The following is a 24674-nucleotide window of genomic DNA, read 5'->3' on the forward strand; positions in this document are numbered from 1 at the left end:
TTCAGTAATTAAACCTTCATGAATCCATTTTTGTTCTGAGCGGCATGGCTTAGCGTGTGTGTGACCTATGGGTCTTTCAAAAAATAAAAAGACTAAAAAGTAATAATAAATTCCTCAAATCCACAGCGAACCGGAGCCCGACCCGTATCCGGGACCAGAATGAAGCCCCAAACTGGCCCACCCGAGGCCATTAGCGTTTTCTAGGCCATCATCTTCTTATTCACGATCATCGTCTATCATTTGCAGTTCATAACCCCAACAAAACCCTCCCTGCTCGATCCTCTCTGGTTCGCTTCCAAAAATGGAGCCTGTTGTTCCAATTGCAGTGCTGTCGGTTCTGATTGGAGCTGTTATCGCTTTCCTTTTCTTCTGGAATTACTTTCTCCAGAGAAAATCCGAGGTCCGTTCCATAGCCAAACCGGAGCTCCATTCGGATCCGAAGAAGCATACAAAACCTGCTCAACCAGTCTCCAGGAAATCTCACCCCAAGTCTCACTCTCATCACGCCTCCGATAAGGTATGCCGTGCTTTATTCCCCTCTTTGATTGCTGTGAACAAAAAAATGAATCGGCCTTTTCATTTGAAATGTAAAAAATTGGAATTGTATTATGCCTAATGTATGCGTTAAATGTGGTTCGATTGAATTGACATTTCGTGTTTATCTGCAATAATTCAAGTAAAATGTTTGGTTCGGTTCTAGTTATAAAATGGTGGGCGAGCTTGATGTTTCTGTGATCTAGAAATTGTTTCTATTGTAAAACGCAGGATCAAAACAAGCGACATCATCCGTTAGATTTGAACACTTTGAAAGGTCATGGGGATTTGGTGTCAGGACTATGTTTCTCTTCTGATGGGCGGAGTTTAGCAACTGGTACTTTGCTCCTTGTCTACTCAAACTATGATATTGCCATTTTTAGAACAAGTTTGAATTCATCTTGTGAGTTTATTCATGTTACAAGAATATCAAGTATTGATACCTGATTTTCTATTTGGCTATACAGAGCCTCCTGTACTATTTGGATTATACTATATTACTATGTAGATTCTCTTTCTCCACTTAATCATATTTAAGGCTACCTTCTTCTCTAATCTTTTAATCCTATATCCTTCTTTATTTACTGTCACCTGCATCATTTACTGCACCTCACTGTTACGTTTTGGAATTTTATTTCCATTACTTTATTGTTGTGTAAGCGTATAGGTTCAAACACAATAGCTGTCTCTCACTAATAGCAATATCATGATAAGAGTGCATACATCTGCGCTTCCGAATCTTGGAAATGGGTGCATTATAAACTGGGTTTGAGTTGAGAGTAAGACTTGTGCATGCTAGAGGAAAAGCAAGAGTGAACTTTTGATGGATTCAATTCATTGCTTACTTTGTACAATCTTGAAAGAGAAGAATTGAAGGTGTCCTGATGGGACGGGACATACCCTGGCAAACCAGTTTGCTTCTGGTACATACAAGGATTCTAGTTTACTTTGTTGGAGACCTAAGCCTAGCTAGCTATAATATATTACTTTCTGCTGTATTTTGTTATGTTGTTCTGAATTGTGCTCCGAACGCTATTGCCATATGTGTCAATGAATCTATAGGATATTATCCATTATTTCTCACTTTAATGTGAATGTGAACTGATTTGTGTGGTTGTGGAAAGGGCTGCGATAATGTTGTGGGTTATTTTTGTTGTCAGTGATTACTTTAACTGAACAAATCATGAAGTCTAGGTATGGAAACTTAGTTTGATGAGTTGTTACAAAAAATAGTATCCATGAGGTGAAGAAAGTATAGTCGCTGGATTTTGTTTCCTTGCCTTGGTTTTATTTTCTCTGTTTGATTTGAGTCATTTGACGTTGTAAGTGTTACCGTTGGTGAATATTCTATCCATGGTCAAACAATTGATTTTGATGTGCATCAATCATGTTGACATTGCATCAGTGTTGTGGCCAGGCGAGGCGCACCCTGGCTGCCTCGCCTAGCCTTAAACGCCTGTCTTTAGACAAGCGTGGCCTAGGCGCACGCCTCAGACCAGGCGCAGTCGAGCTGGGCGTGCGCCTAGGCTAAAAACAGGTAAGTTGAGTGTTTTTTAAACATTTTTTCATTCTGCTTTAAAGATATTTTTTAAAAACTTTCATTTTATTTTTGAAACAAAGTCAAATTGTCCTAGGCATTAAAAATACAGGTGTCAAAAGCTTTAGTTGTCTAAAAATACATGTGTCAAAAGCTTAATACTGGTGTCAAAAGCATATGAATTCTACATTTGCAGATTTTGAAAACAATCTCTATTATGAGATGTGTATTTTTGAGTGGCTAATTTATTGACATGTCTCCACTAAGGTATTAAAAATAATAAACTAATATGTGACTATTATATAATAAATTTATATATATTTATTGACATGTCTCTATATTTGTTTATATTTAGAGTAAAATTGGGCCTAGCTTCGGTCGGGCATGCGTTGCGCCTCGGGCGTTTAATGGGTCATGCGCCTTTGTGCGCCTCTCGCTTTTAACAACACTGCATTGCGTCTCTCTTTTGCCTTTTCCAATTAGAGGAGGTTGGCTTCTAAAATGTTCCAGCATGAATAAAAAATTCTTTGAACTCCCTGTAATGCAACTTGGTAAATTCTTTCACCAGCATTACTTGCTTCCCAAGGCCTTCAAACCTATTTTGATAAATTAGCATACCGTTGCATTCTGTTTTTGGCATGATTGATTGAATGTATGGTGAAAACAGATGCAGGAATCCTTATTAGAAGAGGATTTCCTTTAAATTACGTTTTTTTTAGAGAGTCAAGGAATCCTTTGCAGAGCAGGTTTCCCTTTTAGTTAGGTCTTTTGTCTAAGTCATTATGTCGTTCTAGGTCTATCAGGTTTAGGGATCCTAATATTTCCTTAAACCAATGGTTGTAAACCTAAAGGCTTGTTTGCCTCAGAAATAAAAAGAAGAGAGTTTTTATGTAAGTTGCAATAGGAGAGATCCTTACACGTTCAGTGAGAGATTGATACGCACTCGGTGAGAGGCTGAGAGGGGAATGTGAGGCCATCCAACCCTACCTGAGAGTTTCAGGGAATACTATTTTAAATTAAAGGATCAACCACAATTCTTGTTTGCTGGTTGTTCTGTTTCAACTTTGAAAAACCTAAGAATTAAGAAATTTTGTCCCAGGGTTCTTGATTTTGGGATTGACTTTAGGGTTTCTGGTTAACTCAATCCTAAACAAAATCTGCTACGGTATTTTTAAATCTACTTCATGATGTATTCATTTGTAATTTGGTAAATCTATCTATTATACTAAACAACATCAGATGTTGATAAATGCTCAATTTGATGAAGGCCACCCTGTAAAAGTTTATATTTCGTAAACCATTGCTTTCTGATGATTGCTCAATGTCTCTGAAAAAAATTCATTTTTCTCTCCTACAAATATCAATGAGATGGATGGAAGTATAATAGATAGAATTTAATATATTTTCCCTCGTTTCCATTAATACACGCTCTTTGCTCTTCTGTATATTTGTTGCAGGCATGCAGCATTCAATTTTTTAATGTATAAAATACAATGTTGGATTGTGTTGACTAATTATGCAGAATATCAGAACTCTGTAACCATGTCTTTAATGATTTGTGTTTGTTGCCATCAGCCTGTGCCGATGGAGTGGTCAGGGTATTCAAGTTGGATGATGCTTCAAGTAAAAGTTTCAAGTATGGAGCTCGATTGATCCATAAAAATGCTATATATAAAGTACAGGTCAATATTTTCTGTTTTTTGGCCTTATGGTTACCATCTATTTAACTCTACTGCAGGTTTCTTAGAATTAATTTGCCTGCTGGAGGTCATCCATTGGCAGTCGCATTTTCCGATGATTCTTCCGCTGTAGTTGTCGCTTCCCAAACACTTTCTGGTTGCTCTTTATATATGTATGGAGAAGAAAAACCCAAAAATCCTAATGAATCAACGCAGCAAACCAAGCGTCCTCTACCAGAAATCAAATGGGAACAACACAAAATTCATGATAAGCAGGCTATTCTGACCCTGGAAGGAAGGAGAGCAACTTATGGCAGTGCTGATGGGAGTACAATAGTTGCCTCTTGCTCGGAAGGTATATGCTGGTCATATTTGTTGTTTGACATTGGAATTACATATCGATTAGCTTACTTGTGTTGATCTGAATTAATAATACTGAAATAGCCTTTTGATTGCAGAATCTTTTTAGAGAGAACTTTTTAGAATTATCTAATGGGAGTTTATCTTCTTCTGCCATCTCTTGTTTATAACTTTGTAACTATTATTAATACTATTATTATTCTTTGAGCATTGCATCTTTTTCCCCACTTTAATTTGGTTGTTCTGCCTCTCTGTGCTTCAAAATCTTGGAAGTTCACTTTATTTTTTTCGGGTATTTACTATTTGCTCCTTAATCTGTGATTTGCAAAATGGAAATTCTTGGATTTCTTATTGCCATATATGCATAACCCGCGGTATCATCATCATTATCATCAAAGCCTTTATCCCAAAAGTATTGGGTCAGCTATCCCAAAAGTATTGGCTCAGCTACATGAGTTTATGAGAACATCAACGAAAATCCACCACATGTATTCGTTTTCTCCATCCATTTCTATCATGGATCATACATTCATCCACTCCTATTAACTTCATATCATTTCGTATTACTTCCAACCATATCTTTTAGGTCTTCCTCGTCGCCTTCTACTCTCTCCTATACAAATTCTTTCGTTCCTCCTCACCGCCGTACTGCTATCTCTACGTTGAAGATGTCTATACCATCTTAAACGATTTTCTCTGTATATCCACCCAATTTGTTGCTTCATGGGAGAGTTAATTATTAAGGTCAGATATATGTTCTTATTGTGGTCATTACTGAAATGTTTACTCCGGTATTACGTTAGGCTTTGAATAGAGTCAGTTTCCAAAAAGTTGCCATTGGATTGTTCATTATAATCCTTAATTCTGTAATTATACTTCGAATATATTCCTTCAGGATTCTTTCTCTTTTTCTGAGTAAATGGTGGCTAATTTCATGTACTTCTTCTTTTATTTTCCAGGGACTGACATTAAACTTTGGCATGGAAGAACAGGGAAGAATTTGGGAAGTGTTGACACAAATCAACTGAAAAACACTATGGCTACTATATCTCCAAATGGACGTTTTATTGCAGCTGCAGCTTTTACTGCAGATGTGAAGGTGAGTTTGTCCATACATCTGGTTGTTGTGACATAATAATCGGTATTGGGATGTGTCTCAGAAGATATGCAATTAATATCAAATGTGATGAATTTCTGAGCAATGTGATTTGCTTAGTTTCATCAGATATAGTCAGCAAGCAATAGATTGTACATATTATGTTTGCTTTTGGTTCTTGTTCTTTTTGTTTCTCATTTGCTCTTACTCTATTTGCTGAGTGTCTGCTTGGTGCGTGTACTTAATAAAATTTTTCTTTTTCGAAGGAAAAGATAGTACAAATCACGTTATTTAATTTCATTACCCACACTCCTGAGGCTTACAAAAGCGGTGTCTGATATATATTCTGCATCGTGTCTATATATTGAAAGAAGCTTATGAAATTGATTGATTTTATAATGCGGACAGAATTATTGTTGGACCGTTATTGAAAGGAACGTGAAATGATTAGTAGACATCTGATTCAGTTTCAGTTATTATTCTTTTTATATTTTCATTTGTTCTAATTTTTAGGACCTCAAGGAGTTTTTCATCTTATATGTGTGATGGAGAAAGAAAGCTCTTAATTTAACTTCAATTTACCAATGGATCATAATCCCCTGCAATCTTTGCAATGTGCAATCAGCAATCCATAAATATGGGCCGGGAATTGCACGTTCTCGCCACATGTTGGCTATTGCATATTGCAGGAAATTGCATTGGATCCCAATCCTGTACCAATGATGTATATCTATGGTTATATTATGTTCATGACTTGAATTGCTATACTTGTTAGTATCTAGTGTGTCAGTTTCTAGGTGTTCTTTGGGTAGTGTGAACATGCAATCTGCAATGATATGTGCTGTAACATTCGATAGTCACTGACTCACTCTGCTTCTTCATTGATGTACTGCTTCTTGTGGCATTCATTTTCTATTGTCAGGTCTGGGAAATTGTATACTCAAAGGATGGTTCCGTCAAGGAGGTTTTAAAAGTAATGCAGCTCAAAGGGCATAAGGTTATCTTTCTACTTTCTTCCCTTATTTATGAATCTTGTTGTATTACATGACCTAGTTCGTGACAAGATTGGTCAAGGCACTTTTTGTTTTGATGTAGCCTTACTTCAAATTTAATTGCTGCTTTGGTCTTTAACCTGGTCAAGAATCTTCTAGCTTGGTCAGCTTAAACAGTTCTATATTTCTATTCATGTAAGTTTTTTTTTTTTTTTCCCACTTCAAACATGCTCTTATGGTAGTTTGTTGTTATTACGTAGAGTGCAGTAACTTGGTTGTGCTTTACTCCAAACTCGGAGCAAATTATTACAGCATCCAAGGATGGTTCAATAAGAGTTTGGAACATTAATGGTATTTACTTCTCTCGTTTTGTTTTCTCATCTCTTTTTTGTTTTCTTTTTCTTTTTGTTGGGGGTGGGGGTGGGCTTTGTGTGTTGGAAGAGTGAATTTTCATTATAGAGAGAAAAAGACGTGTCCTTATAAGAGTATAAAATTCAAGAGATCTATGTTGTCTGTAGCACCAAACATCCTTTAAGATAGAAAACTGGAGCCTTTTCCGTCAAAAGCTATTCTATTTCTCTCAATATAATCAAAGGGATTGCAGTATGTGAGCCTCTTCCTTCCACTGCTGTAGCAACTTAGCTTCTTGAGCTACATCTTCGGTATCAATGCCATCTATGCTTCCTTGAGCCACATCTTCAGCTCTCATTTGAGTGCCTTTAGTATATAATGAAAACAAAGCTTGCAAACCACTTACATTAAGTGTATTCACTAGTTACTAGTCAATCTTGAAGCCCTTCATTCTTCACCTTCCAAGTAGATGACCATAACTTACAGTGTTGTGGTTGTGAATCATTTCTAAAATATATGACAGTGGCTACATCCTTGATAAATTAAGGGGTGAAACATCAATTAACTGGTGCATTTTCTTAAATTAAGGGGTGGAACATGAATTTGCTTATGATCACAATGAGATCATCTCATAGATCATGCTTTCGTGTTGTAATTGTTTTTTATGGAAATCAAAAGAAAGGAAATTCAGAACCTTAAGTGTGAATAATGAACAAGGTATTGTGGACAAGTGTTGAAATTTTGTCTATTAAGACTTTTTGGTCGAAAATATGTGCAACAATTATTCAAGTTTGGCCATACTGACATCTCCTTGTTGAATCTATGAAGTGCGCTATCATCTTGATGAGGATCCGAAGACTCTTAAGGTTTTTCCAATTCCACTTCATGATTTGAATGGTGCTACTTTGCAATATGATCGTCTCAGCATTTCTCCTGATGGAAAGATTTTGGTGGCAACTCATGGCTCAACAATACAATGGTTGTGCCCTGAAACTGGAAAGGTTTTAGACACAGCTGAGAAAGCCCATGATGGTATGTTGATTAATTAATTTTTCTTCTCAACACAGGCACACTTGCACATGCACATTCATTAATATATGCTAACCAATGATCTTAAGAATTGTATCTCCATGTATGAGCTTATGCTGTGAATTTTTGACAGTTTTATGGTTGTACAGGTAAAGGTAACCAATGCGTTGACTTATACACATCCATTTTGTGCCTTATGCTGTTACTAGGCTCTGAAAAGCATTGACATTAAACTGCATATTGAGTTATATTGATTTCGTTCGTTGGTATTAAAAGAAGACATTGTGATTAGCTACCTTAGGTTTTACAAGTTAATTCTTCACAGTTCTGATTTGTAGATGAAAGAATCAGTTGGGCATAAAAATAATATAAATATGAAATAGCTTGATGCATTCAATTTCTTAGGATAAAGTTATTTCAGAATGAGTGCCTTTTAACCAATGAATATCATGGATGTTGACCAAAGACATGCTGATAGGATCATTTTCAACTTAGACTTGCACTCTTACGTTTGGGGACTGCTATGAATTTTGTGATGTTAATTTTCTATATGAACTAATGTAATACTGCATCAGCTTAGCAATGTGTGTATGCTTGCCTTAAACAACCATGAACCATGAGATAATGTATATGGATTTAGTATTAACGTCTATCTGTGATGCAGGTGACATCACATGCATTTGTTGGGCTCCTAGGACCATCGCAATGGGTAACTTTCCTTCACCTTGCTAATAAACTTTTACTTAATTCCTTATGTCCTCTCTAAACCCTTAGCTCTGCTGGAGCACCAAGTTGCTGCTGCTGCCTTTGTTCTTAGCTAAAGAGTGTTATATACCAAAAGCCAACTCGGGGGAGGTTGAGTTGGTTGGAATTGAATCCTTCCATGTGAAGGATTTGAGTTTGGCTCATCACATTGAGACCCCGCAACTAATCTACTGCTTGGGGGAGGGTGGGACAATCTTGGTGCCTTGGATGACAGCATCGTCTGGGAACCCTATAGATTTTGTCTTCGCCAGACCTATATGTGTTGCCACATGGAAGCGTAGGTTAAGCGGAATGGCATGTAAAGTCACATGTATATAGGCTACATTGAATTTGGTTGCTGACATGCCTGAGGGGGACAAAAAAGGATGTTAATAAGAAAATATAATAATCAAGTTTGGCACAAAGAATTCCATCAAGTATTTTGGATGTCTAGGACTCTAAAATATCTGGAAGTGCAGAGTTTTAAAGATTATCCTGTTAAGAGTACCTTTCAGCGTGTAGTAGTTGCAGATATCTTGGCCACTGGCATATTGCAATATGCTTCGTTATTTTTTTTTTTTTTAATCCGGATATGCTTTGTTAGTTGCTCTCTGGATTTTCCGGTTTCAAATATTGTATATCTGTTTTGCTGTTGAAATTGTACTTGGTGTGAATGGTGTTAACTTTCTCATGTTGATTACAGGTGATGGACAGGTCTTGGTTTTAGCCACGGCCAGTATTGACAAGAAAGTAAAATTGTGGGCGGCACCATCACCACAACGGGATTCATCTTAATCGGATTCAACTTCAACCCCTTTGTTTTTGACTAAGCATTTGGAAGCAGCTCTGTGTCTGACTGGAGTCTTTTGACCGGAGGCTTTGGCAGTATTTGGATTTAGATCCTTCTCCATTCCATTTTGGCCTTACCACTGCCTGAAAGCTGCTTTCGTGTTTGTCGACAAAAGAAGGAACAACTCGCTTTTGGTATGAGAACTTGAAGAACAAATTTTGGCGTGTAATTTGAGCAAAATCACTGGGAATGGAACTTGCAATGCTAAGTATTTATTTACAGTTTTATATATTTCAGAGAAACAAAATGAATAAAAGAAAGATAAGTATTGATATGGTACATGTACTTTCAAAAAAGTTTCAAAAAAGTTAACCAAAGTTGTTTCTACTTTTATGTTGTTTCCGGCTAAATAACAAGTCTCCACACTTTGAATGTTGTGTTAAACAATCCTCTCTTGAGTATGACCATGACGTGTCATCATTTTATATATGTCAAAAAAACATGTTTGAAACTTTCATTTTAAGAGCAAAAAAGTCCTTATACTTTAGATAATTGATTAATTAAGCCTCTAAACTTTGAACAGTTAATTAAACCTCTTATATCCATCACTCGTGAAATCTACAAACCATAAACGTGTTCTTATGCCAAAAAGGATGATTGATTCCCTAAACTTTGAACAAATTAAGCCAACTTTGAACAAGTGGGTTAATTAAACCTCTTATATCCATCACTCGTGAAATCTACAAACCGTAAACATACATTAGACGTTCTTATGCCAAAGAGGAAAACTCATCGTTAAATGTTTAATAGTACCAACAAAGTTAACTGCAAGGTCTAAATTACAAGCAGCATATACTACATTTTCCATACAGCAGGAAAAGCAGCAGCTCAAAAGTATTCCTTTAAAAGCTACATTGCAATCCATAAGACATAAAAACACGAATAACCATCCATAGATTTGCCTACCAAATGACTTCATGCAATTCTACATATTCTGTCACACAACATCTGCAGCAGGTTTCCTCGAATAGATCAATCTTTACGGAGTTCCATATACTCACGACGAGTACCAGCAGCATTTAGGATAACAATTTCCAGCTTGTCTCCCTACATTTCATCCACAAAATTTTAAAAAAGAGTACATAAAACTAAGCCCTAAGCAGGAAGCAATTGTCTCTGCCCCGTACCATGTCCAATTAGTTGAAATCTATTTTTTCAAAACTCTTTCTAGCACAACATAGAATGCTAAGAGAGCACATAAATGAACTTTATGCTAGGTAAAAAAAAAAATGGCCAAGAAGAAACAGTTGTTAGCTACCTGCCTACTACTCACCCACCCCCCTTCAACCACCAACTAGGGGGAAGGGAAAAACCAGCAACAAATAGAAAATAACCAAAAAGGACCAAAATCGTAGCATATAAAAGCACATATAATATATATTGAGTTCAAGGAAAGCAAGAGGGGTTCATCATGGATGATTAAAGAAAGTATGACAAAGGGGTGGGGTGATAAAGCTATACCACAGTAAATCATTAATCAAACAAATAATTGATGATAAAATATCCTATGCTTCTAGGTTTCTCGATTAGCAATTTACGTCAAAAACTGTCAAATACAAAAAGATGCAGGAAAGGAAAATAAACTTTTTTTTGTCTGAAAAGGAAAATAAACTTACTGTGTATATATCTCTCTCAGTTGCAGAGGCAAAAACAGTTTTGACCAAATCAATTGCTTCAGCTTCTGAGAGTGGAGTTACAGCATCCTGAAAAAGCCATAGTTTTACGGGCATATTTATAACAGAAACATGCATATGATACATAAATAAGATATGAAATTGGCATCATCAATAACACACCTGTGCAGGCAAGAGGAGTGGACTGGGAGACTTCAATTGATTGTCCAAAAAGGGGATAATGAGTGTGGAACCAGAACCTTGCGAGCTATATCCAACCCTCTCATAGGAACCAACAGCATCATAAGTGAAGACACAACCCTTACCTGAAAGTAACAGAATGAGAACTTAATTCACTGACAAAAGGCCTTTCTCAAGAGAAAATGATGAGTAATTTACCTTCATTATCAAGACCACCTAATACGTTAAAAGCATAGTACGGGAAGAAACGTTTGTAGTATAAGGTGTTAGAGAGTAGTTGCGCCATTGCAGGGCAGCTCATTTGCTTGTTGTGTTGATGTTGATATATCTGTATCCAATGAGGGAAAAAAGAGAGGATATAATCAATGCCAGCAACAAATATACCATACGTCATGGTAGTCTTCATTCTCAATAGTACATGTACATTGTACAGTGTACACCCTAACTAATTTACCCACCCTTCACAAGTAAACATATCAAATCAATTGGACCAATTAACAGCATAACAAAGAGGATAAGGTTAAATCTTGAGGCCTGTTTCAAGCCATTAAACAACCAAAAGTGGCTTATGTTTTTGTCATTCGTAAGTCATCCTCATTTTGGTCTCTTATTAAAGTACATGTCATTGAATAAATCTCATACTAAACAAATAAAAAAAACACCCATCTCTGAATAAAAACTTCCCTCCATCTCATTTTCAAAGCAACAATACAGCATTAGTTTTCATTTAAACTGCAGGACACATCTCCCCGTGTTTCAATTGAAGAACCCAAACTAAGCCACAAAAGTTTTACTGGGAGCCAAACCAAACACAAGAAAAAGTGAGTCCTATCTTGATATATACATTGTAACTAGAACTCCCAATAAAAGATAAAGGTAAATAACACATGTGCACAATACTCCCGCAGTGGAGGAATTGAACATGTGACCTCTATGTTGCACCTTGCAACTCTACCACTGGGCCGCATGTTCGTCTGTAAGTGTAACTCCCAATAAAAGATGCACAAAAAAATAGCTCAAGCTTTCCAATTTATTAGCATACATGTTGAGTCCACAATGACCACGAAAAAGAAGGATCTATTAAACAATAGAAAGAAATTAGCCATTATACATCTAGATACTGAATCGAGTCTTTAAAATCTTCATGGAGGAAACTGCTAATCAAATAATTGGAACCTACCAAGTGCCTGGCAGCTAACTGTTTCTGTAGGGCTCTCACATCAGCTTGAAATCCTGAAGAAGCCAAAAAAGACTTATCCGCTCTGCAAGATTGAAAGAACATTAGAACAAATCACAAACAATCTCCGTCTTCTTCACCATCAAGACCACCCTACCAGATACAACAAGCCATTTAGAAAAGCAGCAATGAATTAAAGCATTTCAAATCTTGTATTCAAGGAATTAGCTCAGAATACAATGCTAGCACTTCCAAGTTACTATTAAACAAGCTGTACCTGGTGATCTGAACCACATTAGTTCAAAAGTCATTGTGCCACAGACATAATAAGAATTCTATTGAAATCTGCATGTAATCCCTTTTAAATGTCAAGCTCACTACAGTTTTTGAATTGAAATTTCAGATGTTTGAGAATACAATGTAACCAATTAATTTACTATGCCATTGATAGTTTGATACATTAAGCTCCCACATTCATTAATTTGAAACCATAAAATAACCAAACCATCAATTACTTATCTCTTTCAACAAATTTCGAGTTTAATGGCATCAGATCACACCAACTAGTCTTTGTTCCTCCAAGTAAACCAGCAAACCATCAGACTTTAGCAAACATTCCCGGACAAACACATCTCTAAAATTAAATCTTTTGATATTTATTTAAATGCTGGCAAATCGAATCTCCCAGAAATACAATGTTCTCCGAAAATTAATTTCAAATGAACCATTATATAAGAAGTTTGATCATCAAGGAAAATAAAACAAAACTAAATCAAGCAGATTTTACCAAAACTTTATAAGCTAAGAGGAGAAATTCTTCTGACTACATACACCAAGCCAACTCCGCTTCATTAAATATATATAAATATATATGTATATATATGTCCAATTACTGAACTGAAATACTACAGAAGAAGACACCAATTACACCACTAGCCCATACCATCTAATTGAGAGGCTTTACGTATATTACTTTATGTATCAAAGTGCACAAATAAGAGGAAGGTACGTACAATTGACAGATTTTTGAGTATTCGCGAGTCAGAATACTGTAACCGGTTGACATTCTTGTATCCGCTGCGACTACACAATAATCAGCCCCAGCAATCGCAACAACAGATCTGCAAATCGAGCAAACACAGCGTTACAATAGTCAATACCGAAACCCTTTTAACAACATCATAGTGTATCAATACGCCGAACAGAGAGAATAGAAGAGGAAGGAGTACCCTCCATTGTTGTCGTAGGGAGACCAATTAGCTTGCTGCTTTGTCATGGCGAATCGAACGGAAGCGAAGATTGAAGTGATAGACGGAGAAGGAAGTGCGAAAGGAAGGCGAGTTTTCGCTTTTTAGGAGTAATTCAAAAGGATACGATTCTGTCTTCCCGATCAAGAAAAGAAACTATACCTGGGCCGGGCTTACCATCAATTACCGGCCCACAAGAGTTGGATCGGGTCAAATAATATTGTAATTAGTTTTCCCAGTTAATTTCGGATTTCTAATTATAATTTAATTGGGATTTTGTTTTTGCCCTCTATATAAGGCATATACATTGTAGAGGAAGATTATTCTACAAAGCCATGGAGGGAGTGCTGTGTAGGAATGATGAGCAGGCGCTAGTGTCGTCTTTTCTCGAGATCGCCATCGGCCAAACACCGGAGACGGCCAAACAGTTTTTGCAGGCAACAGAGTGGAGGCCGGAGGAAGCTATCAATCTGTTCTTTTCTGCGAATCAATCAAACGGAAATCAAATTACTGCATCGAAGAATGTTGTGAACGACCCTAATCAAGGTCAATTAGAAGGTTGGGAAGATGATCAGTCAGTACGTCCTCCCCTGCCAGTGGTGAGGCAGACTCTTTACGATGATTCTATGTCGAATACATCATCATCCGGTGATGCATTGGGAGGTGGTAGTGTTTGGGAAAGTGATAATTTGGCTTCTTTGTTTCGTCCACCTTCCGATTTGATGTTTCAAGGATCTTTCGAGAAGGCGAAAGAATTTGCTTCTATGGAGGACAAATGGCTGCTGGTGAACTTGCAATCGATGACAGAGTTCAGCTCACATATGCTTAATCGGGATGTGTGGGCGAACGAAACAGTTTCACAAACCATCAAAGCCAATTTTATCTTCTGGCAGGTATACGATGATGCAATTGAAGGAAAGAAGGTTCGCACGTACTACCGATTGGATTCTGCTCCTATTGTGCTCTTCATTGACCCAATCACTGGACAGAAAATCCATTGTTTGTCTGGGATGGTGCAGCCGGAAACTTTGTTGGAGAATCTGCAACCACTCATGGAAGGTGGTCCGAGGAGTACTCATATCATAAAATCAAATAGTGTCAAAGTTTCAAATGATGAGACTACGTTAGATTCAAATAATGCCGATGAAGGTTCAACAAATAGGCCTGCCGATCCATCTTTGACTGAAGAACCTACAAATAGCCCTGTCTATCCACCTTTATCTGAAGAACCGAAGGGTGATAGGAATCGTATATGCAGGGTCGGAGTTCGTCTTCCGGATGGACGTAGAGTTCAGAGAAATTTCTTGTGCTCGGATCCCATACAATTTCTTTGGTCATTCTGCAACACTCAATTGGGCGAAGCTAAGACAAGGCATTTTCAACTGAAACCGGCGATGCCAATTGGTGCTAAACGTTTAGATTATGGGTCTAAATTAAGTTTTAGAGAATCAGGCATTGCCAATTCTCTGGTTATGGTAGTTATTGATGAAGCATGAAGCTATAGTTAATGTTAATGTACTTCTATTGTTAGTTTTGGGAGTCAATGTTGAGTAGGATTTATAGTTATTAATTACGCTCATATGGTGAAATTCCTTAGTTCTGATTTTGGAGAGAATCCAATTCATTAATTTCTTATGTGATTTATGGATTCAATTATATCTATAATTCATGAATTTCTTATGTGATGTTTGTTTTCTGTTATAAAAATTTATGATCACTCATCTCATATATGCTAGTGTATGTTTTCAATATATATGTATGCATGTTGGAACCCCAATTTCATTTAATAAAGAGATTTCGAACATTCAAGCCGTTTTAAAAATAATTGTTGATAAATGTAGTTTTATTATTAATGTGAATTAATATCTACAAATCAAAAGAATTAATTCTATTTAATGTGAATTAACATATATTTATGATTTCTTTTGAATTGAACATGATTGGGTTTATAATAATATTAGTAATAATAAAAACATGATTGGGCTTGCTTGGGGCTAATTAAGATTTTAACGGTCATAATAAAACGGTGTCGTATCAGCTTTCTGTCTCCGAAACTTGCAACGACCGAACGCGGAATCAGCCCTCGCTCGTTAAATCAGAGAAAAGTTCCGCCAAAATAGATTTCCAGTCGAGACAAAATCAGAGATTCACATACACAAAGACAGGGAGGGAGAGATAGAGAGAGCGCAAAGAAGGCAATGGCGGACCTTCTGGGATGGCTCTTGACCTTCTTGCTCCTCATTTCTCTTCTCGGCATTCTCGGTTTCCAGGTCATTCCTTCCTCGTTCAATCACAGACAACGAAATTTGATCAATTTTTCTCCACGAATGGGTCCTTCTATGAGTGTTCATCTCCAAATCAATTTCAATTCCATTATTTTTTAGCTGTGGTCACTTTCTCGAATTCAAATCTCATTTTAATGTATTGTCTATTAATTTAATCCTATGTTTTATTGTTTGCACTGGTGAATTTTTATTGTTTGCACTGGTGAATTTCCAGTTTTGGGTGGGCATTCCTGTTTATACAAAGCGATATACAGGTTTCGTCCTGTAATCCAAAATGTTACCATGAAATGTTTTTGGCTTCTGGTGGTATTTCATAATACTGTTTTCTGCGAGGGGAGAATGTTAAGCGCTTCACCACCTGCTATAAGTTAATGAACTAATTAGGGGGATAGATTATGGACTAGGTTTTACCCTTTCTTTTGTTTTCTAAAAGTGAATTGAATGTTTCTGTCCTTGTTGTTTAAATCATTTTGGTCTTTTTATCTAAGTTGTCAAGCAAGACGAGTTCCTAGAATTTGAATAGTTTGTTGAGTAGAAGTGCAATTCAAATAAGTATTCTCATATGGATTACATCATGTGTCCAGTGAAAGGTAAAAAAAAAATTTCTTATTTTTTCAAATGAATGCAAAGGACTGGATATAGTGTATTCAAAATGGCAATTATGCCTTGTTCTCACCCCTAGATCATATAACCCAAGCGAAAATTTGGTTCAAAGAGATATTTAGCTTTATGAAAAGGAGTTTTTTTCGTCAGAGTTTTCATGGCCGACTTGCTTAAATGTCTTTGAAAATTTTGTTGCAGCTCATGTGCTTGACAGATCTTGAGTTTGATTATATAAATCCGTATGATTCGACATATCGGGCCAACAAGGCTATTTTTCCGGAGTTTATTACGCACGGAGTGTTATGCATTGTCCATCTGGTGACAGGACATTGGCTCATGTTTCTGTTATCCTTGCCATACCTGCTCTACAATGTGAGATTGTAAGGTTCTTTTGCACCCTTCATTTATGTGCACTGATTATATGAAAAAGATGTGGGTCTTTGTGCACTTGAAAGAAAAAATGGCAAACAAGATTGCTATTCTTTTAATTGCTTTATTTCTAGAACATATGCAAAACTAATTACTATTATGATACTATTCATGTAACTAATCACTATGGCGAAACTATTCTCATTTCGTACATTTAGCACATTGCTCAGACTTTATGGGTTATAATTGATTATGATGATAATAGTCTTAAAGAGAACTGGATAGAGAAGAGTTTTGCATGTGGGATTGCATGCTAGTTTGGGTTTAGCTTTTTGTTGAGATGATTGGCATGCATCTGGGATATACTGAAGCTTCAAAAAGTTTTATGACATAGTATTGCATATTTCTCTTTATGGATGTCTTTGACCCTCGATTGGATTGCAATTGAACTGCTTTTTAATAACGTTTTCTCCAACTATCCAGGAGATTGAAAATGAAACTTTATTTGAGTGGCGGCTGTGTGTTAGTTGCAGTTTAAGACTTTGTACTCCGTTCCCTGTTTTAAGTATTCATTTGGGTCTCTTTCACCAAAATGAGACCTTGGCATGGAAACTAACTCTCAGAAAAAAAAAAATGGAACAAATGGTATTTTCTTGTTTAGATCATCGAACGGGTCTTGTAATTGTAAGGGATGATGTACAGATGTACAGATGTAGATATGATCCTAACTTTTTACCATTTTATATGAAATGCCTTCTCGTAAGGCCCAACATATATTTTTGTATCTTTGACATCAAGGAGAAACAGAAACATAAATGGAAGAAAATTAGTTGTCAACACAACTACACTCGAGGCTTGGTATTTACTTACCAAAAATTAGGGGAAACTTCGTTGAACTTTGTATTGCAGGAAGAACGATGTTACAGGAAATGTTAGTGAGATGAGGAAACATGTGAAGCTCATCCATGAATTTTAACGATTTATTAACATTTTGAGAGAAAGCGTGTTCTTTCTTTTATAAGGGGAATGGTTGATTAAATTTATATTTTAAGTAATTTATTTGCACTTGATGTTTAAATACATCCGGGTGCAGTTTTCTAACTTATCAATATGTCTGACTTTTATTCTTTTTGAACCAATTTTTAGGTACACACAACGACGTCACCTATTACATGTAACTGATATTTATACGAACTTGAATTGGGAAAAGACACAAAGGCTTTTTAAGCTTGGCTACATTCTGATCATCTTTGTGCTATCTTTATTCTGGTATGACAAATTACACCTTTAATGGCTTCCTGGAATTTTGTTCGACCAACTTGGATTTTGATTGATCCTCTGTCTTCATCTATTCAAGGTTGCTTTGGACTGCTGGAGACGAATAAAATTAATTCAACTTTGGTGCTCGCATCAACATTGTGAGTAAGTTCTTTGAGTACTCTGATCAACTCTTTTACATTTGTAGGGTTTTTCAGATCCATATTGGAGTAAAAGCTACTTCCAAGTAAGTCTTAAATTTGAGTAATCAGAATATAGGAGAAAAACAAATTTATGGCATTCTTTTACTAGAAGTTACAGTCGATCCCAAATAATTTGGGATATGATGATGATCTTAATAGAAGTTACCAGTGCAACTTTACTAGAGTTACCTTGTCAAAACAATAAGAAAACACTTAAAATGGCGACTCCCATGTTCATTGCTTAATCACTTCAAAATGAAGGACGTGGCGTTTATCAGATATTATATATGTAATTGATCTGGTAAAACTCTATTGTATTGTTTCAGTAAGCATACTTAATCCTCATGGATCCTCATAGATTAGTGTAGGTGTGTTGCGCAAACAACATGGCCTATCTCATATTCTATATTATTCTATAAAAAAAAAACATATTTTATATGCTTCTAAGGATGAGTATGGTTGAACTCTCCCACCAATGTTGTATTCTAAATAGTGAATGAGCAACTTTTTACTAAATCTTTGAATTACATATAAAACAATATAGGATCTTATATTGCTTACAATTTCCTTTATTTTTTGCAGTTTAGTACAATATGTTATTGCCATCATCCTGCCATTTCTAATTTCTGCTTCAGTTAATTACAGGTTCTTTTGGTTGGGGAAGACAGATGGACAAGCAGTTGTGAATTGGACATGGTATTCACTCTCTTAGTCAAAGCCACACCATTAATCTATGCAAGTGCAAACCTGTTTATAGCATTATCAGGCTCCACTTCAATTGCCAAGCTCCTCCTCTGTTCAATATCTTTTAATCCCTCCATTCACAATGTCGAGCACCAGAAGCTGGAAGAAGACTAAATCAGGTCACTCTGGTGCATTTTAATTCATAAGTTTTTTGATCTATTAGAGTTCTGATGATGTATGTTATTTCTTCTCTTTATCTGTTGAACAAGGCCAAGCTGAAAAGACTAGATAGGCTTGACAATTTACCATATTAGAGAGAATCTTAGGCGGTTGGTTTTTCCTTTTAGGTGTTCTTACGATTTTTCTTTCTTCCTTTTTCCTGGTAATAATAATAATAATATATTGTAAAAATCTTAGTGAGTGGAAAAAAATGCAACAACTCAAAACAAGGAGGAGCTCAAGCGTTATTAAAATTACTCATAACAGATCCACCGATAATTAAAATTTTAAATTAGTCCTACTGAACATCCAGGAAAAAAAACCTAAAAACAACCTAATAAATAGAGTTTACTAACAAGTCTTGAGGGAATTAAGCAGCAGCAGTTAAACTACATTCAATAAAAACATTCCAAATTAACAGAATTAAAACAGGGGTGATGATCTGCGTCAGTGAGACTAGCACCACAGTCAGCAATGGATGAAGTCAGTGAGAGGATACTTTTAGATGCTCAGCTAGGGTTTAGGATCAAGCGATGTTTTGTTGATGTCGGTGGCTGCTTTTCTGGCCTCCTGTGCAGCCCGCTCAGCTTGCATGGCGGCCCAGGTCTCTCTAATTGAAGGGATGGGAGGGACGGAAGAAGAAGAACCGCCTGGCTGTGCAATGTTATTATTTTGCGGGCCATGTCCACTAATGCCCTCCTCCTTTTCAGGCACAGAAGCAGGTATGGTGATTGATGGAGTACCAGTAGCCAATTTCCTTAATTTCGGTTCCTGATGGTTGCTTGGTAGGAAACTGCCAATCACTACCTGATATCAAAATTGTAAAAAAAAATTACGTTCCAAAATGGGTTTTGACAAATTCGGTTATTTGGCTGAAAAAGTTTATTTTTCATCAATTTAGGCGATCCATTCTCAATATACTAGAATAAACAAGCAACTATAATAGAAAAGAAAGTGTGAATTATGTCCCAAGATGGTCAATGATGTCTTTTCATGCTGTTCAGAAACACCTATATTGAGCATTGAGGGTTGCAATGTGATTAGATTATTTTACATGATCATCACCCTCTACGCAAAAACCCATTTTTTTGTTCAGGAAAATTAAAAAAGACTAAATTAAATGAATTGGTAGAAAGTGGCTAACCTGCACAGAACTAGCCGCTATCAACAGTCCAGCTACACCACCGCCAACAACCTGACCATTAGGACTTGCCAATGTGACACTCACACCCCCAGATCTGCTTCTTGATCCATGAATTTGAGAGGGCATAAATGATCCAGTCAAAGAAAGAATTTCAAAGCGACCCTATCCAATAGAGGTGGGATTAGAGATTTTATATAAAAGCCGTGCAGCATATAAATCTCTTCTTTTTACGCAACTATTCAAAATCAAAAGGAAGAAGTTCCGAGGAAAATGCGAAATCAAGGTTCAAGCTCCATCTATTTCTTATTGTCCCCAATTCATTTTCAAGAGGCTACATATTCAAGATGTACCAATATACAAAGAAAGCAAGCACAATTATCTCGTATCAGGGAGTTGTTGATGTTCAGAGACAATACAGATAGATAGACAATGCTGGAAATAACTTTGTTCAAAAGAACTCAATGATCAATTATTATATGACACTCTTGCTTCAGATGCACTACTCTATTGTGGCATGTTGCCATGGTTTTACTAGTTTGGAAAATGCCACTGACAAATGGTTTTAAGAGTTTGCGTATGCATTTTCCGCAGCAAGCAACTATTAAAGCCTTTGCTTTTATTCATCCTTCATATATCAATAGTTGAGTTACCACTTCCAATGTTTTAGTTACATAGCTTTCGTCCAAAAACATGCATATGCATGCAAAAAACAATACAATTGCTTCACACATGGTCATGAAACAGACTTTGAAAACCCCAAAATTAACTAAAAAGGCAGGTGTATTTTGTCTAAGACAACTATTTCATCAAAATAAGATACCATATAATATGATATTAATCCATTCAAATCAATTTTTAGAAAATTCAAATTTTAAAAAATCCTACGTAAAAAAATTGAGATGGAATGATAAGGATCGCAGACCTCATATGTCAAAGTACCACCAGAGGTATCAGGTTGCCGAAGAGTAACATTTGACACCGATCCATTAGCGGATAAGATGCAGATTGCTCGAGGGCCTTGTTGGGAAAACGACATAATCCTCATCAAAACATCCTTACAAAATAAAAAAAGAAGAAGAAATTATTAGAAATAATCTCCCCAGAGCACTGACATGATTACGGCAGAAACATGGACAGAAACAAGCCAATTATCTTATAAAAGTTCAAAAGAGGTTTCTTTCATTAAAAAAGTTAAATGTTAGACTCTATCAAAATTATATCCGGCCAAAACCAGTAAATTGTCAAAACTGTGCATAAGATCAGTTGTGGAATATAACAAAACAAGAAACATAAGGCAAAAAGTGAATAATAATCCATAAGCACGCAGACAAGAACAAAATTTCATGTTAAGACAGTTAACTTCTTATGCAATTTCGGAAGAAAACATGGTGTTGTTATTCCTAACTGTTTCCAAACAAAAAAAGATAACTAAACAAAAATAATTCATAATTAGCTAAAGAACATCATTTCCTTCCTCTTTTCTATAAATGAACATACCTCGCCATTGTTCACAGTTATGACATGGGGGGTGAAACTTGCACCGGCAGAAGATGCAACCGAATCCCCTACAAAAAAAAAAAAAATTCAAAAACATAAGTACAACTGAGTTCTAGCCTTCAAAGTAAGCATCAGTCTGCCAACATCAACACTTAAAGGAAAACAAATGTTAACACTTTGCTTGCAGTCAGTAACTGTAATGCCTTTTGATATGCATGCACAGGGATAAGTCATGCTTCTGAATGAAGAAGATGAATAAATCAGTAACAAAAGCCTTTTACAACTTTAGTTAAAGTCCATGTGGACAGATTTTTCAAGTAAATCAGTAAATTCTTAAGAAGGTTGAGCATAAACTCGTATTTCTTTTCACCTCTTTCCTGGCTTGCATCCCATAGACCTGAAAGATACGGGAAATTAGGGGGTCCCATACTACCTCCTACAGTCCCCATGCTGTACCTGTCCATTTGGATCGACCTTGCCATCAAGGACAATCAATAGTTACATAAATAGTGAAACAAATTTTGAATAAGGGAGTTACGGGTTAGTTATGCCATATCAGCATAGCAGTTACATGCCTTCAGTAACTGTTTGCATAAGGATGTTGTAACTGCATTGGTAGGGGTAGTTGAGTCAGTTATTACTTATTAGATAACATAGTCTGGTTATCTCAGTTATCTAATAACCGTGTAAGAGGGTATGATCTGGACAAGAAGGAATGATTTGTTAATTGGTTCCTCTAACTCTCATACCAACCGCACAAAATTTCACCAAGTCATTCACATACTAGCATTCTAATTTCCTCTGGCGGTAGCTTCGACTCGCATACAGAACTCAAAACCCACATTTAAGATCTAGTTGTAACATCAAAAGCAGGAGAGGGGAAAGGCTAATAAATAACTAACAATCGGAACAAACACCAGAAAAATAACATATAAAAGAATCATTGCTGTTTGAATTGAAAGCATATTATATTCATAATGATAATAAGATCTCGCGCTCTGATATTATTTATTGAGGAAAGAGCATCAGAAGAATTCCAATACCTGAATTCTCCATTCCCATTCTCTTCTGCTTTTTCTCCAACTTCCCTGACCATGCTTTACTCCGCTTCCCCGCAGCGAACTCACCACCATGAGGAGCTGAAGATGAAATTGGGGTCGGTGATAGTGGTGCAACAGGACTCCCATCCGGTGCATATTTCCTAGGTCTGCCTCTCTTCTTTTTCTCTGGAATTCCAGGCAATCCTACGGTAACTGGTGATGCAAACACTTCCGGTGGCCCGGCAATTTGGCTGAGGTTTTCAGTCCTTGGTGCCACATGATACGTTGATGGGGCTTCTGCTCCTATTACAGTAACTCCCGAATTCATACCTTCTCTTGGTTCCATGCATACATTAAATTCTTTCCGTCACTGTCCAAAAATCACTGCAATACTCTTACCAGAATCTAGAACAAAGCATCCACTAAAATCAGGAAAAACAAAGCCAAAATATACAAAACTTTAACTCAAAACAGAGTAGCCAACTATACAACTAAAACATTACATTATCATATCAGTGTTAAAACCAACAATAAAGCAATGGGGAAAAAAAAACCCAGACTACAATTTAAATTTTTTTAAGAAAAATTCTAGACTCAAGGTAAAATTCCATAATATTTAGAGAACATATCCTTCCAACAACACATTTTATCCTTTAACATTTTACAGATCAGTAATTGTAAAAACACCACCCAAAAAACTAATTACTACTTCATTAAAAAAATATACAGTGGAAACATACTCTGAGCAAAACATTTCACTTCAATTTTCGAAGATCAACACAGTAAAGTTTAACTTGAAAACCGATTAAATTCCAAAACTCAAAAACAGAAAAAAAAAAAAAAAAAAAAAAAAAAAAAAAAAACCTTCTTTATATAATAAGAACCATAAATTGTTTAAACAAATCATATTCATGCTCAACTTTTCACTAACAGTCACAAACCAGACCAAAAAACAACTCAAACTCCATAACCAAATGAAAATCACAAACAAGTAAAACCTAAATAGGAACAACTAAAGATAGTAACAACAGCCACTTGAAGCACAAAGATCATCACCTGTAAGGCTGTAAGTGCGAGCGCCAGACAACTGGAAGCTCTCTTCACGATCTAACAGGAACTTCGGTGCCTCAAACTTGTCACATTTGCAGAACCTGACCGTACCTAACAACTTTCTCTTGATTTCACTCACTGAACAATTTTAAAAATCGGGGAAAAAAAAAAACCAGATGCTGTCTGTTTCCAGGGAAAAAAATAATCTTCTACAGAACGCCAGTGAGAAAATCCCGGATTTCTTCTCCTGTCCGAGCAGAGAATAATACTCAGAAAGCACGAAAAAGAAAGAGAAAAAAAAAAGATAAATATCAGTAAACACATACAGAGAAATTCGAAAATCAAAAACATTTAAATAAATAAAGAAAGAAAACTACTTATTTTAGCAATTAATTTTGGTAAAACCGATAAATTACAATTTGATTAAGAAAATTTTTCACGTCCATGAAGCGAAATTGAATTTTGAAACTGACAAAGTGGATAAAACGGTAATTTCAATAAAAGGTCGAGAGAAATAAACTAATAAAGTAAATTTATTTTCATATTTTTAAATAAAATGGTATTTATTTTTTTTCACACTTTTAAAGCTGCAAATTGCAAAGCGGGGCGTTGGGTGTCTCGGCCTTTTTGTTGCCGCTGACCTGCTTTTTGTCTTTTTCGGCATATAAAAGACCAGCATTCAATTTGTACCCTCGAGATACTCAATATTTACGAAACGTACCACTGAAGTAGGTGTGTATTGCGTACCCTGAAGGTGACGATCGGGTACCTTACGGTTAGAATCTGATTGGATTCACTAGCGCTGGACAGATTATCCGTTTATGACTGACAGAATAGAGTAAAGATTCATTGTGACAAAATGATATCCTACGTGTAGTGGCTAGAAATTGGAACATGGGTCCAAGCTCAATAC

The 24674-nt window shown here is 36.2% G+C and overlaps 5 protein-coding genes across 10 annotated transcripts; 3 read left to right on the plus strand and 2 right to left on the minus strand.

The window, feature by feature from the left end:
• Positions 1-208: 208 nt before the first annotated feature.
• On the plus strand, positions 209-9451 carry LOC119983018 (transducin beta-like protein 2). The gene is made up of 10 exons (XM_038826659.1): positions 209-517; positions 766-871; positions 3647-3707; positions 3810-4105; positions 5070-5209; positions 6129-6203; positions 6459-6549; positions 7378-7581; positions 8243-8287; positions 9026-9451. Exons 1-10 carry the CDS (start codon positions 302-304, stop codon positions 9115-9117), a joined length of 1326 nt encoding a protein of 441 aa, XP_038682587.1. The 5' UTR covers positions 209-301; the 3' UTR covers positions 9118-9451.
• A 404-nt stretch (positions 9452-9855) lies between these two features.
• LOC119982073 (proteasome subunit beta type-1-like) lies at positions 9856-13551 on the minus strand. Its single transcript, XM_038825253.1, has 7 exons — positions 13393-13551; positions 13177-13284; positions 12167-12248; positions 11185-11314; positions 10969-11111; positions 10789-10875; positions 9856-10219 (listed from the first exon to the last, which is right to left on the minus strand). Exons 1-7 carry the CDS (start codon positions 13437-13439, stop codon positions 10145-10147), a joined length of 672 nt encoding a protein of 223 aa, XP_038681181.1. The 5' UTR covers positions 13440-13551; the 3' UTR covers positions 9856-10144.
• A 149-nt stretch (positions 13552-13700) lies between these two features.
• LOC119982072 (plant UBX domain-containing protein 7-like) lies at positions 13701-14966 on the plus strand. The gene has a single exon (XM_038825252.1). It carries the CDS (start codon positions 13746-13748, stop codon positions 14904-14906), a length of 1161 nt encoding a protein of 386 aa, XP_038681180.1. The 5' UTR covers positions 13701-13745; the 3' UTR covers positions 14907-14966.
• Positions 14967-15481: 515 nt separating this feature from the next.
• On the plus strand, positions 15482-19151 carry LOC119983020 (protein cornichon homolog 4-like). 4 transcript variants are annotated; one of them, XM_038826665.1, is made up of 5 exons: positions 15482-15680; positions 16497-16678; positions 17814-17936; positions 18025-18089; positions 18763-19151. In XM_038826665.1, the coding sequence occupies exons 1-4, from the start codon at positions 15609-15611 to the stop codon at positions 18050-18052; spliced, it is 405 nt and encodes a 134-aa protein (XP_038682593.1). In that variant the 5' UTR covers positions 15482-15608; the 3' UTR covers positions 18053-18089; positions 18763-19151. The 4 variants fall into 4 exon arrangements, with proteins under 4 accessions (XP_038682593.1, XP_038682592.1, XP_038682595.1 ...); XM_038826664.1 differs by having other exon boundaries at positions 18773-19151; XM_038826667.1 differs by having other exon boundaries at positions 18025-18085.
• A 114-nt stretch (positions 19152-19265) lies between these two features.
• On the minus strand, positions 19266-24093 carry LOC119983019 (AT-hook motif nuclear-localized protein 1-like). Of its 3 annotated transcripts, none has more exons than XM_038826660.1 (6): positions 23768-24093; positions 22715-23116; positions 21672-21739; positions 21097-21228; positions 20175-20336; positions 19266-19837 (listed from the first exon to the last, which is right to left on the minus strand). In XM_038826660.1, exons 2-6 carry the CDS (start codon positions 23055-23057, stop codon positions 19544-19546), a joined length of 999 nt encoding a protein of 332 aa, XP_038682588.1. In that variant the 5' UTR covers positions 23058-23116; positions 23768-24093; the 3' UTR covers positions 19266-19543. The 3 variants fall into 3 exon arrangements, with proteins under 3 accessions (XP_038682588.1, XP_038682590.1, XP_038682589.1); XM_038826662.1 differs by having other exon boundaries at positions 22715-23041; positions 23768-24089; XM_038826661.1 differs by having other exon boundaries at positions 22715-23081; positions 23768-24089.
• Positions 24094-24674: the final 581 nt, after the last annotated feature.

Source organism: Tripterygium wilfordii, chromosome 17 (assembly GCF_013401445.1).
Source record: "Tripterygium wilfordii isolate XIE 37 chromosome 17, ASM1340144v1, whole genome shotgun sequence".
Taxonomy (NCBI): domain Eukaryota; kingdom Viridiplantae; phylum Streptophyta; class Magnoliopsida; order Celastrales; family Celastraceae; genus Tripterygium; species Tripterygium wilfordii.

Excerpts from the sequence above, each read along its gene's own strand:
- LOC119982073 (XM_038825253.1), bottom strand. The coding sequence starts at position 13,439 with ATGACAAAGCAGCAAGCTAATTGGTCTCCCTACGACAACAATGGAGG. Across the intron at positions 12,249-13,176 it reads TACTCAAAAATCTGTCAATT|AGCGGATAAGTCTTTTTTGG; the intron begins GTACGTACCTTC and ends TCAATCTTGCAG. Across the intron at positions 11,112-11,184 it reads AGGTGGTCTTGATAATGAAG|GTAAGGGTTGTGTCTTCACT; the intron begins GTAAATTACTCA and ends TGTTACTTTCAG.
- LOC119982072 (XM_038825252.1), top strand. The coding sequence starts at position 13,746 with ATGGAGGGAGTGCTGTGTAGGAATGATGAGCAGGCGCTAGTGTCGTCT.
- LOC119983020 (XM_038826665.1), top strand. The coding sequence starts at position 15,609 with ATGGCGGACCTTCTGGGATGGCTCTTGACCTTCTTGCTCCTCATTTCT. Across the intron at positions 15,681-16,496 it reads TCGGCATTCTCGGTTTCCAG|CTCATGTGCTTGACAGATCT; the intron begins GTCATTCCTTCC and ends ATTTTGTTGCAG. Across the intron at positions 16,679-17,813 it reads CTGCTCTACAATGTGAGATT|GTACACACAACGACGTCACC; the intron begins GTAAGGTTCTTT and ends ACCAATTTTTAG.
- LOC119983018 (XM_038826659.1), top strand. The coding sequence starts at position 302 with ATGGAGCCTGTTGTTCCAATTGCAGTGCTGTCGGTTCTGATTGGAGCT. Across the intron at positions 518-765 it reads CTCATCACGCCTCCGATAAG|GATCAAAACAAGCGACATCA; the intron begins GTATGCCGTGCT and ends TGTAAAACGCAG. Across the intron at positions 6,204-6,458 it reads TGCAGCTCAAAGGGCATAAG|AGTGCAGTAACTTGGTTGTG; the intron begins GTTATCTTTCTA and ends GTTATTACGTAG.
- LOC119983019 (XM_038826660.1), bottom strand. The coding sequence starts at position 23,057 with ATGGAACCAAGAGAAGGTATGAATTCGGGAGTTACTGTAATAGGAGCA. Across the intron at positions 20,337-21,096 it reads GTGGTACTTTGACATATGAG|GGTCGCTTTGAAATTCTTTC; the intron begins GTCTGCGATCCT and ends TCTATTGGATAG. Across the intron at positions 19,838-20,174 it reads TAGCGGCTAGTTCTGTGCAG|GTAGTGATTGGCAGTTTCCT; the intron begins GTTAGCCACTTT and ends TTTTGATATCAG.